At 29.1% G+C, this 18,632-nt stretch overlaps 2 protein-coding genes across 4 annotated transcripts; one reads left to right on the top strand and one right to left on the bottom strand.

The window, feature by feature from the left end:
* The first annotated feature begins 1,547 nt into the window (after window positions 1-1,547).
* Window positions 1,548-8,725, top strand: LOC125068205 (MATH and LRR domain-containing protein PFE0570w-like). Of its 2 annotated transcripts, XM_047677263.1 has the most exons (7): window positions 1,548-1,845; window positions 1,936-2,164; window positions 2,319-2,513; window positions 3,858-3,923; window positions 4,037-4,191; window positions 4,321-4,423; window positions 4,501-8,725. In XM_047677263.1, the coding sequence occupies exons 1-7, from the start codon at window positions 1,766-1,768 to the stop codon at window positions 7,900-7,902; spliced, it is 4,230 nt and encodes a 1,409-aa protein (XP_047533219.1). In that variant the 5' UTR covers window positions 1,548-1,765; the 3' UTR covers window positions 7,903-8,725. The 2 variants fall into 2 exon arrangements, with proteins under 2 accessions (XP_047533219.1, XP_047533220.1); XM_047677264.1 differs by lacking the exons at window positions 1,548-1,845; window positions 1,936-2,164; window positions 2,319-2,513; window positions 4,037-4,191 and having other exon boundaries at window positions 3,874-3,923.
* On the bottom strand, window positions 8,554-18,579 carry LOC125068207 (transmembrane protein 120 homolog). Of its 2 annotated transcripts, XM_047677267.1 has the most exons (9): window positions 18,348-18,579; window positions 17,439-17,557; window positions 14,175-14,348; window positions 13,864-13,956; window positions 13,436-13,653; window positions 13,133-13,356; window positions 12,848-12,937; window positions 10,402-10,554; window positions 8,554-8,724 (listed from the first exon to the last, which is right to left on the bottom strand). In XM_047677267.1, the coding sequence occupies exons 1-9, from the start codon at window positions 18,408-18,410 to the stop codon at window positions 8,680-8,682; spliced, it is 1,179 nt and encodes a 392-aa protein (XP_047533223.1). In that variant the 5' UTR covers window positions 18,411-18,579; the 3' UTR covers window positions 8,554-8,679. The 2 variants fall into 2 exon arrangements, with proteins under 2 accessions (XP_047533223.1, XP_047533222.1); XM_047677266.1 differs by lacking the exon at window positions 12,848-12,937 and having other exon boundaries at window positions 18,348-18,577.
* Window positions 18,580-18,632: the final 53 nt, after the last annotated feature.

Raw genomic sequence — 18,632 nt, 5'->3', positions numbered from 1 at the left:
CTTACGAATTTACTATAGTTTAGTTTATGTAATCACAAAAGCCGAACTGATCGGCTTATATATTTGTATATACCCGTAGCCATCAACATATGTCAACTACATTCAAATTAGTAAAAAATTAGCTTACAGTTCACTAATTTTTTAAGGCCACATAAAGAGTATTTTTGATCAATTTCAGTTAACACTTGGTGGTAGGGCTTTGTTCAAGCCTGTCTGAGTACGTACCACACAGTCATCATATATTCTAGTTTCAGGTTGAAGGGCGAGTAAGCCATTATAACTTCATGCACGAGGGACATAACATCTCATTTCCCAAGGTTGGTGGCACATTGGCGATGTAAACAATAGTTATAAAAAAATTACAGCGCCCATGTCTACGGCCAGTGATGACCTCAGTAGCTCATTTGACTGGCCATAGGTCGGCACCTATCAAAAAAGTTACATTTATATTACAAAGCTGAATAGTTTGCATGGCTGAACGCGCTAGAAAATTCAAGTCTCATTTGAATATTTTATTTATAATTTATATATGAACTAATACATAATTATATAGTAGTTGTATTGCGAATGAGTTCACAATTAAGTTGTCGAGTTACGACTGGAATGTAATAAAGATATATTTTATATATATTACCAATTACAGAAATTCACTGAAATAGCCTAATACCACAAGACACGGTTAAAATAAAACAAAATCTTTAATTTAATTTCATACTATTTTTTTAAATATTAACTTGCTTATCTAGACTTTTATCTAGAATTTTAGTTATGGTTTTTTAATATTAGTTGAATATAGATCTATGAGAATATTAAACATTGAAATAATTGGTCTAAGTTTTGACAATATTTTTTCATCAAAATGGTATATATTAATATATTACTAATCTAATTACCTCAACATCAGTTTATTGATGTAGAATATGTAATAGAATGTATGTTTGTTATTTATAGAAGTCACAACAGCTAAACTGATTTATTGATGTTATCTTTAGAAATAACAGAAATATGTCTTAGTGGTAATTGGTTATTTTAAACTAATTAAGCATGAAATCGTATTTTTAGTTTCTCATATTGATAAGTGCTGGTGAAATTCATTTTGTCGGCTGACTTCGGTAATAATTATTTATATACATCCATATATAACAAAAGGCTAATAACGAATGAACAAGACGCTAACGTGTAACAGTTGACAGAAAAAATCATGCATACACATAAACTCAACTAATACAAATTATATCAAGCCAAGTTTAATGTATTTAAATTTTAAAGCTGACATAGCCAATCATTATTTATGCTAAAAGTATCTATGAGATTTTATTTAAAAGTTTACGTTTTCTAGATATTTGCCGACGTAATGAAAAAAGTAAAAAGTAAACGGAAATTGATAAATTTCACAGTTAATTGTATCAACCCAATAATTTTGAAATCTCATAGTAAATTATACTCTTTAGTATTTTAGTCGAAATGTGTCGAATAACAAAGAGAATAGATTCAGTGCGTCTATTCGGAGTATTTCGTAATGGCAACATTTGAAATGGCAATATGGCTTGGATCTGGAATTTGTGTTTTGCGATCATAATGTTTAAATGTTTTATTTCTAGATAAATTACGTTTTACTAGCATTTACTTAATTAAGTGCTAAATTAACATTAAAACATAGGAAAATCATAAAAAAAGAAATGGACAAATCTTAGAATTAAATGTTAAAATAAGTAATTGCTTAGTTTATAAGTTGAATTTACAATAAATAAGCAGTATTTTCATAATGACAACAGAAACTAAGTTCGACTGTGTTTTCTGTAAAGAAGTTTTTGGAGATAAAGCCGATTTGTTAGTTCATTTTAGGTAAATATCAACAATAATATAATCGTGTTTATCAAAGGTATACCTAGTATTATTTGTGTTACAAATTTTACATTTATCTAACAATTTAAGAAAACACGGCGATCCAAAATTTAATACCTACACAAAATATAAAAGCCGACAACAGAATGAAATGCCCAAAACCGAGAAAACTTCCGAAGAAAATGAATTGGTTGGCTGTGATGTGTGTGAAGAAGTATTTCCAACAATATCGAAAGCTATAACTCATAAACACAAAGCTCATCCAGATCATGATGCTAAATATTTCTGTCCGTTTTGTGGAAAATTATTCACAATGAAGGTGATGTGTAATTCATACTATAACTTATTAATTAAGGTTTTCTGTATATTAATTACTCACTGCCCTGTCTTTTAATATACTTCGTTTAATTTGAAGTGAAATTCTGTATAAATAGCAACATATTTTGTTAATTAATAATTATTTCTAATTACAGCATTTATATAATAAACACCTACAAACCAATCATGAATCCTCTGAAGCAACTGATACGAATGATTTTCATTGTGACTGTTGTGAAGTTACATTTCATGTGCCATCGGCTATGCTTTACCACAATAAATTCTTTCACCGACAAGATACTGAACTACCAGCTTTTGGACATTCGAAGAAAGTGAAAACTTACAATCAGGTATGCTTTATTTATATATCATTTGGTGTTTTTCTATGTTGAAAAAATATTAAAAAATAAGACTGGTACTGATATCATGTGCTAGTTTTTTTTTTATAGGAAATACATAGTAAATGTAATAAATTAATCATAGATTTATGCTCTATGGCTATTGGAAAAACTTGAAGCTGCTTATTGTAACTATACATTTAATATTTACGCAAATAGGGGATTCCTTTCAATAAAGATGGTAATAGCAACCTGTTTTGGCATGTGTCTAATAGTTTTAGTGACTCTTTCATGGTTGCTTTTAGTTGTACCAGCTTTTTTTTTTAAATGACATGGCGAAGAAAAAAAAAATTACCACTGGTAATTTTTCAGTCAAGAAACCTCAAATAATTTAATAATTAATATTGTTTGTATCTTTAACATTCATTTAAAATTTAAATTAATATCCTTTATAAATTCAGAGTTATTCAATATTGTAGTATTGCAACAGTTTATTGATTGGCAAATATTTACCATACAATTGTACAGAAATACCCCAACTCCAACTCAACAGATATACCTTTATAGCCTAATCAAATAAATAGATTAAGGTAAACAAACCTTATATTTATGTATTGTATGTGATTTAGCTCTGCTACATTGTGCACTAAAAACAATTCTCAATTAATATATCTATATTAATAATAAAACAATATTCCAATCAACTACTTTAATTTTTTAAAAGGCACTTCTTTGCGACTCCATAATTAATATCATAGAACAGTCCTCTAACTCTTGACCAATGATATAGCATCAATTCAATGTCAAATGTTGCTAATTAGTCTTTACTACTGTTATGGTTGGAATAGGCTATGTATAAATTTTTGTTTAAAATAAGCTTAACAAAAATTATATGTATATTATATCTTAAAATGCCCTGGCCAGAAAATTCTTAGTTTATAGTTAAGCACAAAAAGATTCTTTAACATTATTTTTGAACTTACCTATTACATTTTTTTTTCTGTGATCCTTTTGTATAAGAAATGTTCTTTTCCAAAAGTATTAAACCTATTTAGTTGGGTTCCAGTTGTCACAAGTTCATGTTTGTACCGTGTAATGTAATAAGGCGCACATTGCATGCATTAAAAGCCAGTAATTTATTTTATTAAATTGTAAAGATTTTTTGTCTTTTTTACTGTTATAATCAATCAGGTGAGCTGATATGCTCCATAATTTAGAAGTAGCAATTCGATTAGAAATGAAATCACAAGTTTGAAACCTAGCAAGGATTGATTTTGTACAACAATTTTGTCGTCTTCATGGCACACTACAAATTTTTATATGTATAATATTGTCTTATATGGTATTTGTTTGTAGGAACCAATACAAATTTATTACTGTGCTTTTTGTGGTGAAGAATATAACAACAAAGTGAACCTACATGTAAGTTCATATATATATTTTAAGCATAAAAATGCAAAATTATTTCTTCAATTATAAAATGACAAATCACAGATTATCTGATGGATATATAACGTAAGTTAACATGTTTGCAGAAACACATGGGCGATGATCATGGAGATGAGAATCAAAGCCCAACTGAGATATTAAGATGTCCTCTTTGTGAAGCTATTTTCTACCATCTAGATGCTTATGAATTACACCTTACATTTCACTCTACTGATGACATGTATAGTGAACAAAATGAAATGTAATTTTTTTAAATAATCCTATGCTTCATATTAATGTAATATTATTTTATCATGATTCTTTTAATGATCATTATAAAATTTTTATTTAACCTAGAATGATGTTACTTATTTACGTAAAAATTTTTTAGGAAAGAAAAAGTGACCGAATTTTCACTTGAAACAGTATCGCCTATTATTGAGAAGGTTGAGGAAGAAGTAGAAGAAGATGAGGGAATGAATACAGCGAGCATTGTAAGTTGGAACCACCTCTATTATATCATGCTAATCAGTATTTAATTCTGATAATTTAAAACAGGATTTTGTTACAGGATAGTTTTCTTCAATTAGTAATGGGGGAGTCAGCAGATAATGACGCCCCAGATAAGGTGAAATCAAAGAAACATAAAAAACATAAGAAATCAAAAAAAGCTGCTATTACACTTGATGAATTCTTAAACATGAACAAAGACGTTTTCGGCGATGGCCTTAATGTGCAAGGAATAGAGGAAGTACCGACTCAAGTTGTTCTGAAAAAAGTAAAAGGTAAAAAAATACCTAACAAACCCGAACCTAAAATGGTAAATGCAGATTTAGCTAAGTTAAAAAAACATGGTATAGTTGTAAAGACGAAATCTGGAAATAATTCTCTTTCGAACAATTTTAATAAAGAAGGAAATAGACCGAACACTATAAGCACTCCTAACGAAATATTGTCTAAGCTAATGAACCAAGGAAATAATCAAATAAAAATTGTAAAAAAAAGTGTATCGCAAAATGTAAAAAAGGACATCACTGCCAATCTTGCAACAAATACAGTTGACAAACCTATTGATAGTACTATAGATAAAGATGTTACTTTGGACCATAAAGAAGAAGAGATAGGAAATTTAACAAAAACAGATAATGCACCCATTGAAAATGATGTAGATGTGAATGGTGAAATATCCAATAACTTACAAGATAGTCAAAATCCAATTAAAAATGACTCTAATCTGCTTATTGAAAGTGATGTTACTAAAGTTGTTGAAGAGAACAGTGATATAATTGAAAATGATAAAAAAGCTATTTCAGAAAAAAAAAGTACATATATTGCCGATAATATATCCCCTTCTACTGTGGAAGAGAAAAACAAAATTATTTCAAATGTTAATATAGCTAGCCCTAATCAACTTTCAAAAAGTTCACATGATACAAACCCGGACTTTGTTTTAGATAACAAAGCTGTCAAAGAAACATTTTCTAGTTTTGATAACAATGATAGTAGTAAAAAAGAAATGGAAAACAATATTGCGAATACAACCTTAAATGCTTTGAAGCATTTAAGTCATCTTATAACAGTCAAGCCGGTAATTCAAGATAAAACCACAAATGTTAGCTCCAAAAATAATGAAATGATTAATCAAGAAAATAAAGATTTGGAAATTAAAAATAATGATAAAGAATCTGTTGCTACACCTTTACACATAGAACAGAAGATTGTTTTAAGTAAACCGCTTAGTGGAAATATAACACTGAAACCTGCAAATGAATCTCCTTTATTACCGACTTTCAATTCTGATGCCGAAAGCGAATGTGATGAATTTAATGATAATTGTGAAAATATATCAAATGCAGAATTCAATAAACTTGATGAACCTGAAGCTTTGAATCAGAATATTGTTGAAATTAGAAAATTAAAAATCAGAAACCCTCCTATCGGTATAGAGAAAAATACAAAAAATGATGAAACAACTGATGAAGAAGAGGTAAAAAATGAAGAATGCCATAAAAAGGCATCTAATCTTGATATTTTAAAACGTTTGACAAACGTTACAGCTAAGCCTATTTCTGCTACCACAGGTATTAGTCCAATTTCTACAATCAAACAAGACAAAAATAATATTACCCAGGTACAGGATGTAGTGCCGAAAAATCCTGGTAAAAGTAGTATAAACGACGAAATAGAGATTTTTAATATAGATGACTCCGATAGTGAGGGCAACGAAAGTGATGCAGTCAACACCACAACCGAAAATACGCCTTCAAATTTACCACTAACCGCATTGAGACATCTTGGCAAAAACATTGTCGTTAAATCCAATCAAAAAAATGTATTTCAAAATGAACTAAAGATTGATAACAAAAATATAAAAATCGAAAGTAGAAGGATGAATAAACAGTCTCCAGAGATTCAAAAGAGTATAAATCTTCAAAACAAATTAAAGATTTTAGGTGGAAATATAAGTGTTAAGTCTCGTAATTCTTCTCCAAATACATACAAAACTGGATTACTGAAAAACTTTGGAGAGTATGATAATGACGACGACTACGACGAGGTAAATGATAGTGGTTCGGAATCGAACATAAATAAAGTAAAAATTACTGAAATGTACGACAATGATAACAGCGATAATGAGGGTGAAAGTCAAAATAATGCAATAGTGGAGTCGCCGAATGTATCGAATAGTGAAAATGAAGATATTAATGATGACATGGAAGACGATTTGTCTGATTTTGAAAGCCAGATTAAAAGTAACACTCTAAAAAAAGAAGATATCGTGGCAAATTCAAATAAAACCACAAGTTTTGAAAATTTTAAAAATTTAAATAAAGATCTCACAATTAAATCTTTAAACACAAAGAAACAGAATCCTGAGGGAGATGTTAATTTATCATGTCAGAAAGAAATCACAGAAGATAAACCTAATGTGAATAAGCCAGTAGTTACAAAGCAATTGAAAACAAACTTGTTACAAACTGAGCTACCTATTAATAAATCTAGTCAATTAGCCAGCACTTCAACAAATCAAGCTTCATTTAATAAAAAAGTTTCTACTTCATCAAATCAAGTAAACACTGTAAAAACAGTAAAGAGGTTTCAATCACAAACTGTTATTGAAGAAATTACAACAACTGTTACTAAGACGATAAGAACTGTTAATCAATCCACTAATGAAGTTGTGCAAAATCGATGCAATACTAAGCCTATGATAAGACCACAGAAGATAATGTATAAGCTGCCAGGCAAAGAATTACAGGGTACTGCAGTCAGACACGCTTCTCCCCCTGTTGGTACTAAGATTAGAAATGCGTCTAATATTATAAGACCTTCAAATTCAACTATCGTCAGACCATCAAATCAACTTGTACCTGCCCGACCCGTTCTAAATTTACCACGGCCCACTGGCCTTGGTGCACCTATCGTGAGAAAAGTCGTTCCTCCTAAATGTAGTCCACAAAAACCGGCGATTGGAAAATTAAAAATTTCTCCTCATGCCCTAAACCAAGCAATAAAGAGACCTTCAGATGAAGCAACTGGACACTTTAGTTGTTTTAAGAAACCTAAAGATTCCCTTGGTAATATACCAGATATGGCAGACTATGATGATGATAATGCAATGCAATTCAGTTCGGCTTCTCAGAGTCGCTCTGACTTCTCCAGTGTTACTAAGACTGTAAAAGGCAAAGGCTTAATAACAGCCACTCAAACGCGATCAGAAGTCAGTACAAATTCTCAACAACAACTTAGCAGATTAAGTAATGTCTCTGGACTAAAGATAGTGAAAACAAATTCAAAACAAGCTTCACAACTAGAAGAAAAATATGAAATTAATACTGCTCAAAAGAATACATTAGACGCTCTCGAAAAGTTACAGAAACAAGGACTTTTAATTAAAAAGCCACGTATTGATGATTGCAACGAACAACCTAATTCGTTCAGTGAAAGTGACGATGAAGCGAATGAGAAATGATGATTGGGATAGTTAGGATAATAATGACTTATCCTATTATAATTGCTAAAATGTTATAAAGTCAATAAAATCAGACTTTCGAAAAAGAAGTATCATGAATTTTTGTTGAGAGGTTTTATAAATTTAAAATTACCAGAGTTATCTTTTTTTTTCTTAGTTTCAGTTTTTATTAAAACGCAGACTCATTTGACAGATTAACATCATATTTAGCAACATAAACTTTGACGCAAGCAAAAGTAGTTCGTACTTTCTTTTATTTATATGCTTTTTTTAAAAGATCAAGATCTTTTCAAAAAGTTCTGCCACAAATAATATATTTAAATCACTTTTCTATTCATTGCTTTTAATTTGAAATGTTTATTACATCAGTAATTGAAAAATGTGTTAATTTAGAATAAGGTGTATATAAATAAGAATAAAATGTATAATACATACATATAAAGCAAGTTTCGAAGTGTTGTTAAAAATTAGTTCATTTGAAATGACTGTTCCTTAATTATTATTATTATTTATCATATAATTTAATGACTTTGTACATAAATATACGTGTTTTTCATTATTTTGCAAGTGTGAAAGGAAGGAAAATACTTGATTTATTAAACGGGCAATAATAAGAATTGAAGTTATTATTGTTTAATATAATAAACTATATTTACATCGAGAAATAACATTAATACCCACAGTCCAAATACTTTGTTATATGAAAATATATTGTTTAAATAATCAGATATAAAGGTATTGATAAATAATTCCATTTAGATATTGACCCATCACCGACTAAGTACTTTTTGTATCCACTTTATTTTGCCTCCACTTTTGATCCTGTAACCATATAAATTAAATGAGACTTACAATTAGTATTAAACAAATGTACAAACAATTAGTAAAAACATCCAAACAAATGACTTTTAAATCGTTCGTATCTGTATTTCAGTATTTTGTTATAATACACATGTTCACTGAAACTTATTAGTTCTCCTGTTTGGTAAAATGCTAAAGATACGATGATTTAAAAGCGGTTAAAATGCTATACAAAAAGTAGCTATAACACAAAACGGTACACAGAATGCAATAATTATAAAGAACATGCTCATAATATAGACCTTCTGTAATACGGGGAAGGGTCCCGCTAAAAATCAAAATCTCCTTTATTTATGCTAAATAACACTATCGGACATAAGCATAATATGTAGCAGCTTGTTACGCGTTTTTATTTGCCAGAGGTAGTCTTCAAAAAGTTTGGCAATAACTTACAGCACTCTATGCTTTGATAAGTTTTGAGATTCCGAGTCCGCCTTGCAAGATATTACAGAAGGTATATCGTACAGGCCGTATATGTAAAATACCCATGCTGAGTGGAATGCCTGATAATTATTATCGATAGTAATTTATAGAATCTTTTTAAAATCTACGTCTATTTATTGTGATTGAATTAAATATAATTTTCTATTCATTGTAAATTTTTACTACGAAGAATTTAAAAATATTTATGGTGAGAAAATTATATTTTTATTTATTTGCGGATGACCAAATCCTAATACATATTAATGGAATGTTATCCGCAGTAATTGAATATGCCTTCCTGGAATATTCCAATGACAGGATTAGAAATAAAAACATCTTAGATTTACATATTCCACATTATGCACCACAAAGAAAAATTAATTAAATGTAATACACTATTCTACTTAACAACATATTTCCACTGCAATTTTACTTCCAAAGTTACGATAAAAACTTCGCTATCGAGGCTGCCAGCATAATTGAATACTTCGCTTAAAACACGATCAATGATTTTATGTGAATTCAAAGTCCCAAGTTGTTTAACTATCTTTACTCCTGCCATTGGATGAGGCTATTTATATGAATGATGTGTGAGGCTATGAGGTAAAATAAAAAACAAATAATAAGTTGAGTATTCAAGAAGGAAATGAATGGTGAATGATGTGAGTGAATGCTATTTAAAGAACCAAGAATTGTACATATATTAGGAATAAAAAAGATTTGTACATATATTAGGATGTCGAATATTTTCAATATTCGACATCCTAATATATGTACATACATCCAAAGTAAACTATACTGATTTAGCATGGAGCTGAGTAAATATAGTTTACTTATGAGCTATACTAATATTATAAGGAAAGCAAATTTAAAAATGTAACGACACATTAACGCAATACAAAACAAAATCTATAAAGCATCCATTTTTAATACTGAGTTTTGGATATACCTTTACGCCCTTTAACAAAACACTGCATTCAGTCAACCTTAGCTTAAGTACAAAAATAACTTAGAAGACAGATTCTATGTGAAATAATGTTGAAAAAAAATGTTTATTATTTGTTTAAGTTTTATACACTTATTAAAAACAATAAGAAAATAAAATAAAGAAACAAATTTGAAATTTATATTTTTTTCACACACGAAGCCCGTATTTCCCCTTTGCTTGTAATGATAATGATTCAATCGTGTAACTGGAATATAACGGGCACGTACCAAAACTGCGATCTCATTGGACAGACGGTACGCGATTGCACGTAATTTGTAGCGCAGTTTCGACCGCCCAAGCATTTTCTTGCGCAACAGTCGTAGTATTGTGAACATGTTGCAGCAGTGCAAAATAAGGAACAAAGCCGCCAGGTAAGTCACCTGTCAAACATCGCAAATCTAAATAATTAAATAAACAAAAACATTGCAACTAAAAATCTATTTTATTACTCAGCACAGCATAAATAAATAACAAAAAATACAGCCCCTTTATATACACAATTAATGAGTTAAATGTACAAAGTAGGTATTTTAAGTACCACATAATATTAATTTACAGATCTCGAAAATAGTTTAAAACGTTAAACAAAGGTTTCGAATTTCATAATGTTGCCATGTTTTATATTACCTGTACACTGTTAAAACTTTACAATGTCTGTGAAAGTTTATAATTTTATGTAAAAAAAAAAGTATTATGACTAGTTCTAGTAATAACAGTTCACATACATTTAAAAATATGTATTACCCTAACGAAAACTTACATTTATTACAAATGCCGTTTGAATTGACCAAACCCTATTTATTTCTTTATAAATAAACATACTTTTGTGAAAGCCAACTGCACTTTAAGCATGCTTTAGCAATCATTTTAACAAAATAAGCAAAATACATTAATATATATATGTCAAATGAAATAAGCAGAAATATATTATTAATAAATATATTTTTATAATAGTATTCTTGAGCACATATCTCTAAAATAATTGTATAGTGATAAGTCTATGAAAAACATTTTTCATCAATTGGTTCCGTTTAAATTATTCGATTTTTTTGTGCAGATTAAACTTAAAACAAAATATAATATATTAAAATACGTTACTAACTCAAACAATATGAGAGCACAGAAGTATTAAATACAAACATAATAACAATTACATTAAATCATTAAGAAATATGGTGATTTTACAAAAAAAAAAATACATTTTTGTTTAGAACCCAAGATACGATTACGACAAAGATTTCATGAAACCCGAATGGCAGGAAAGCATAGTAGTAAAACTTGTTATCCTGATTTATTTTTTTTAAACATCAATTTAGCAGAACACACCAATCATCAGATTCGGATATGACGACTAGAAATTATTTAAATAAAAAATTACTTAGAATATATATTTTGCAAATTATTTATAATCTGCAAAATAAGATGTCTAAATGTAAATGCATTAAATTAACAACCCATGAGGAAAAAAATAACATTTTTTGGACCCAGAATAATAAGGATTAACAATATTAAATAAATTAATTCCAACCATTGGAACTATGTATCATATGACTTTGTATCAAACACTACAGATTAATATTAGTAGAAATATTAATTTAGCAGAGTATAAAATCAAAAAGCGAAAATTTAACCAGTATTCGAAAGCATGTTACAAGATAAAAAATACAATTATGTTTACACACTAAGAGAATCACAAACTTGTGATATCACAAAATTTGCTTAAAAATGGTAAATAATATGCAGTATGTAATTAAATAAAATTCAACTTAATATACTAATAGGCTCGGTTACACAGTCAAGGATAACTTTGTATTATATAGTTTGCAATATGCATCTAAGCACTGTCAACATCATGCTCGGGGCCACTAAAATGTTACACCAATTCGTTGCATTGTGTAATATTTAATCAAAAATATTTTAATTTTTCTCTAATTTACTGCATTAAAACAATTAAATTACTTGTACCGTGTAGCCAACGTAAGTTGCTATTTTTGCAGCTGCGTTGACTATACTGCGCTAGTCATTGTGTGTTAATATAAAAATTGTAATTATGATATTGATGTAAAAATCGAAAAAAAAAACAAATGCAAACTAGAAAAATGCATTACAATTTGTTACAGCTGCCATTTTAATAAGGTTAATGTTATAAGTTAATAATAACCGGATATAGCAGGTTGATATGAACTAATGAACAACATGCAAATAATTGTTTAAGCTTAAAACGTAACCGATAAGACGACCAAACAATAAAATATCACTCAAAGATGATTGTCCTTAATAAAATGGCAGATAATTCTAAAAATAAAAACTTTAACCGTGAGATCCTTGTACGAAATACTTTAATCCATTTTGTACGATTAAGGCGACGTATTTGCAACAAGTCATTCACTTGTATGATAACTTTTGAAAAATCGATATAAAACAATAAATATGTAATAAAAACTCAGCGACGTTTTTGCAATAAGTAATTTTCCACCTTGAAATAATCCATTTTATGATTACTTTAGAATCTCGGTAAATAAAATAAAATGACTTTGCAAAGTTTAAAAAATATATATTGACATTCTCCAAGTGTCCGATTAAAGTATAAATCGTTCAAGGTCAAGGAAAATTGTAAACACTAGACTACAGATTCGTGCGTATACGTGCGTCGGTCGCTCCTCAGGCCGGTACCTGCTCGTTCAGTTTCTGCGGTATCACTATGAGCGTGGTCGCCGAGTTTCCGATGCCGATAAGCAGAAACGACATACTTAATGCTGGTACCTGTTTTTTTGGTTTTCATAGGAAACATCATGTATATATTATAAAACATTTGATACAATTACTATTATTTAATTTATAATAGGATCACCCTTCAAATTAAAAAGAACAGAACATTAGGGCGTTTAAATTATGCAATAACAATAATATCCTTAAAATTCTTAAAAAACAACGAATTCATTAATAAAGTTCACATACCTGCCATGTAGCTTCTGGGTGATAGCTTATGTGGTAGAGCGTGTACGCAATGTATAGCTGGAACACATAGCCCCCGAATAAGAATGGTAGAAGATAGGAGAGTCCACGCCACATCCATGAGTGGAAACCTTCTATGGTAATATCCATATTATGTCTCGCACCCAGTGCCTTCAGCCTGTATAGAACTCCACTTTGGTATCTAAATTGCATGTATTGCACTACACCTGAAATATTTTATTCATACCATGTATTCACTTATGAAAGAATAATTGTAATTCTAGAATATATATACTTTGTACATACTTATATAAGCAATAAACCACATAAATGTGTGTCGAAACTCATTCCAGGGTTCATTCTGTGGCCAAATGAGCAGTATTCCGGCTACTACGGTGGAAATAAAGTGATGTAACCTCCACCAGCCCTTTATCCTGGAGCCGTTGACCTTTAGTATGCTCTCACGAATCGTCAGTGTGCAATAGTACCAGACTAGTAGAAATATCAGTATCAATTGTAATGGCCTGAAAAGGTTTCAATTGTTTACTTATTAACTTTTTTTTTAATTTATAATTTTATGCTATCAAACTAAGTTATCATAACATTTTCTACACTAAAATCGTAATTGCGAAAAAAAATTGCCAAAACTTATTTTAATTCATATTATAACTATGATATTGAAATAGTAAATGTTTAAATAGAAATAAAGCAACGTAGAACGTAAAAACCAATACCTAAAGTTTATCCACAGATTACCAACAGCAAGAACGAATGCTATTGCACTCAGTATCAATTTAAATTTTTCGTATTCATCTTTATATTTAAATCTGAAAAAAAATAAAATTGCTAAGTTAGTATAAAAAAAAAACTATTTAAACGTACATCAACTAAATACCCAATAAAATGCAGTTCAACATTGATTCCTCTCTTTCTTTCATCATGATTTTATATTCAAAAGAAGAAGACAGAGTATTATTTAACTATTCACCCCATTAACTACATACTATATAGGTAAGACCGTTAATGTTAAAAGGTCATTTCTTACTTGTCGTTTTTGTTGAGAATCGACACGTTTACGTTACCAAGAATAATTCTTAGATACAGGCTGTTTTGTTTGGGTAGAGTCGCTTCAATTTCGTGCAGCATAGCTTTCCTCTTCATGATTTCCTTTTCTAAATTTGCCTGACGCTCATCCTTTGTCACACCCTTCTTTTCCATCCTAGAAATAATAAAATTAGTTAATTTTGTAATTTGCGTAACAATAGTCCATCTTAAATCAAGGTGTAGTACAGTTCGTCATATAGGGGTGTAGAAATCCTGGGTGCAAAGCGTTGGATGATAGGTGAAGTCTTGGACCATAGATGAGGTCAACAAGGTCTCTTAAATATTGTTGGGGAGAAAGGGGAAATCGACAAAACACTGATTGCAAGCGGCGCTGGTAACGCTATAGACTTTTTGTCAAATAAAAGTATCTGCAATAACTATTCGTAAGGATCAGAAACTTAAACTAACGGCTAAGATTCTTTCATCAAGAAACAAGGATATCTGTGGAGGAAAATGTAGAAATATACAAGATTACGTAGCGATAAACCGAAACACAACAATACTGAGTAGTGGTGTTTAGTGGTAGAGTATGTGGTGAGGATGGTACCTTAACTAATGCCTTGCCACCAAGTTGATCATCAAACGTATATTTAATCAGTCATTTTATATGTTTTAAGTCAAGTTACTGTAAACGTGGGCCCATTATTTTAACTCACCAATGAGCGCCGAGCAACAGCTAGGTGGAAAAGTTAACTTTTTAATAATTGGGGTTTTTATGAAGTTGTTCACCAGCAATTGTAACCTAAAGGTAATCAAAAGTCGTAATTGGGAAATAATGATATAATTAAACAAAATAAGCACTGAAATTCGAATCCCACGCAAGGGGCGTTGGATCGTAAAATTGAAGCAGTATAAACAACTAATACTGCAAACCAAAATAACTTTACATAGCTTGGTTTAAGATAACTTAATTGTCAAAGATTCATTTTCGAACGGAGTTATTCAACAAAAAGAGAAAAAAAGGTTTGTTAAATACTGGAAAATCTATAGGAAGAGCTTATAAAAAACGTTCGCATAATCATTGTCCTTTCTAGAAAGAATACATGTTCCTATGCTTTAAAAAGATGGAATAACATTTCGAAATACGCAATCGACAAATATCTCTCGTATCTGACTACTACTCTAAGTCAACAATTGCAACAGAGGATTTTCTTAAAAAACAACAATTTTATATTTTGTACCCAGTTTTAAGTTGGGTGAAGTTACTTATTTATTCTATGTTATTTATGAATTAATCTTTTTTATAACTAAGCCTCTCGTTTTTTACTTATATATGACTATATAATACTTTAATGAAGGTGGTCCTAGACTGTTTTGTATATAACATATATATGATATCATCATAGGGATCAGATCCCACGATGTTAGAGGTTGTATTTATTATGTATGGAGTATATTATATATTCTGAATAATTCACGTACATAATATATATTTTAAACAATACTCATTTCAATTCGATAAACTTTATTTTTCCCACGTACTTAAGTTAACCTTGTACTACGAATGACTACAAACACACCCATTGGTTCAAGTACTTGACCGCGACTTGCATATCGCTAACAAGTCCGTATATCAAGGCACTGTTTGCATCAATTTTTTTAAATAAATTTTAGGCGCAACCCAATGTTTTACTGAAATCGATCAGAAGAATATCATCAAATTATTGAGTATTAATATGTCATCGTAGTAAATTAAATGGCATAAATATGGCGTACATACAATGAGTATGATTCTACTTTGGATTATGAACTCGAGATTATTTACACAATAACTTGTAACGCTAACATTTACTCAAATCGATCGTCGGTTCTGTAATTACGAAAGACCCTATTCTGCTTCGTCAACAAAAGTGCATTCCACTTATTCCGGTGCTAATATCCGGTTTGGACCCTCTATAGTCGAATCGGAACGCGAAGAGCGCGTATCTTTTTGATTAATCGAAATTATATCAAAGGGCAAGGTACAAATTGATAATTACAGTCTAGGTACTTTGATTATTTGGTAATTTGCTTCGGTAAAAAATTAAATGTATTACAATTTTGATAAAAAATTTATAAGGTTCTTCGTTGATAGAATTAATTAATAAATAATAATTTATTATATTTTATTACTAATATTAAAATAATTTACGCAGAGATATAGCAAAGACAACCATGCGATCTAAGCAGAAGGTCAAAGCATGAATCTGTGTAAACACCATTTAGTTGAAGTGTTAGTAATTCTTTGTATATATGTATATATGTGTATGTGTATGGCAATAACTTTACTTCATTTCCTCACACAACATTTCTTTTTATTTATATTAACTTAATATTATTTCAAACAACTAAGCCAATGGGACTTTAATATTCAAGTGTTAGAAATATAAGACAAGTACCAAAGTAAATTGCATAATTTTGCTGTTTAATTACATATTAGTAGTATTTGTATGTATTAGCTTAGTAGTGTTTAGTTAGTCCGCTAAATTGATAAGGAACACTATCATATTATGACCTATCACTTATTTGACTTTAAAGCATAATTGACTGTATCTTATCACAAAGATATGATTTATTTATTAATTTGATTTGATTATGGGTGTGATTTTAATCTTAATCTTTGCAGTTCACTTAATTACCAAATTAATTTTCTTGTAATTATGTTAAAAATCTGTCATAAGGCTAAAATTAAAGAATATACATATGAAACAATAACTCTACACATGACTTTTAAAAAAAATTGAAGGTTTAAAAATTAAAAAAAATAAATATTAATATAACTTAAAAATCATTAATACTTGAATAATTTAATATATAGTTTATATATTTCCATTTAAGTCTAGAATTTGCATTTAAAAAACATTATTTGATAATATATTATTAAAAATTCAATGAACACAGAGAAAGCAGACAGATAACAATTATTGTATAAATTAATTAATATAAGTGTGTTGTTAACGTGTGGAAATATAAATAATTTATGATTGTAAGCATATAATTCTGACAAAAGAAGTCACTGAGTTTCTTCAACTTTTCTTCTCAGGTCTGAGGTAATTCTTCCCGTACCAGTGGCATAATTTCGAAAATGAATAAGACAGCATAATGCTTCTATGTTAAGTAAACATATTTGAATTAAAATATAAATAACTGTATTATGTTTCTAGCAAACATGTTTATCAAATGTTTATTAAATTAAGATCAAGAATATAATGCAAATATGTCTGACCTCTTTAGGGCGCCAGTTATAATTGACATGCGATATCTTTGATGGTTGAGTTCTTTTAAACATGATGCTTGTAGTTCGCCAATCTCCTCTAATTTTGTAGTATAATCTTTATTTATAACCTGAAATGACAGTTACAAGTTATTCAAATAAATGTACGCAAAACTTTGATAACAACAAGAACAATTACATTATTATCAAACTTGGTTTCAGACATGCAAGCTAGATAGGTACCACCCTCTCATCAAATATTCTACAGTCAAACAGCAATACATAGTATTATTTTCTTCCAGTAAAACCTCAGGCATAAGAAACAAAACATATTAATTCCCAAAATGTCTATATAAATATTAATAAAATGTAGTTCTATTATTTCTATTTTAAGTTCTATTATCTCTATTTAGTGTAAATTGAGGGTTATATTGCTTCTATTTAGTATTCATATAATAAATAATATATATATCACTAGTTTTTTTTTCAAAACAAGGTAATTTTGACGCAATATATATACAATACAAGCAAGCATAAATACGAATCCATAACGAAATTGGAATTTAGTGTAACATTGTAATAATAAATACAAAAAATTGTAAATATTTAAAAACAAACAGTAGATTTTCGAATGTTCATGAAATGTAATTTTATGACTTACATGTAAAATCATTACAAGTATATTATATTAATTATTATCAAACATATTTATAAAATACAGAAATTATACATTACTACGAATAATATTTAATTTATTTTTGAAACTATTTTAATTCTTATGTATGACCGTAACTTTTTCTGATTCCTATTAATTAAAACAATTTTAATCAGTTACTATAAAGCAGTCAAGTTATGTTAAATCGAAAAAGAATTGAATGGTAAATTTTAAACATTTACTTGTAAAAATAGCTTTAACTGTACCTCTAATCGTTTGTAGTCAGTTACTAAATCATCCCACTCTTTTAGACACTCTCCGATATCCATTTTTATATATTATCAATTATTTACGAATATAATAATTACTTTTAAATGATTAAAATATTTTATTTAAAACAAAATTAAACAAGCAGATATATAATCATTGCTGTACTGTGCGGTAAAACACGAACATTTACTTCAAGAGAAAATGAAATGAAATAATTTAACGTCTAACTGATTACCGATGTCATCTATCAAATAAAATCACAGATAAGTAACAAATAACGT

The sequence above is a fragment of the Vanessa atalanta genome, chromosome 13 (assembly GCF_905147765.1).
Source record: "Vanessa atalanta chromosome 13, ilVanAtal1.2, whole genome shotgun sequence".
NCBI lineage: Eukaryota > Metazoa > Arthropoda > Insecta > Lepidoptera > Nymphalidae > Vanessa > Vanessa atalanta.
The sequence above is the reverse complement of the archived record's forward strand: the minus strand, read 5'-3'. Positions and strand labels throughout refer to the sequence as shown.

Coding starts and splice junctions, on each gene's coding strand:
- LOC125068205 (XM_047677263.1), top strand. CDS start 1,766: ATGACAACAGAAACTAAGTTCGACTGTGTTTTCTGTAAAGAAGTTTTT. Junction 1,846..1,935: donor GATTTGTTAGTTCATTTTAG/GTAAATATCAAC, acceptor TAACAATTTAAG/AAAACACGGCGATCCAAAAT. Junction 2,514..3,857: donor AAGTGAAAACTTACAATCAG/GTATGCTTTATT, acceptor ATTTGTTTGTAG/GAACCAATACAAATTTATTA.
- LOC125068207 (XM_047677267.1), bottom strand. CDS start 18,410: ATGGATATCGGAGAGTGTCTAAAAGAGTGGGATGATTTAGTAACTGAC. Junction 13,357..13,435: donor GTGGTTTATTGCTTATATAA/GTATGTACAAAG, acceptor AAAATATTTCAG/GTGTAGTGCAATACATGCAA. Junction 10,555..12,847: donor CGCAGAAACTGAACGAGCAG/GTACCGGCCTGA, acceptor GATGTTTGACAG/GTGACTTACCTGGCGGCTTT.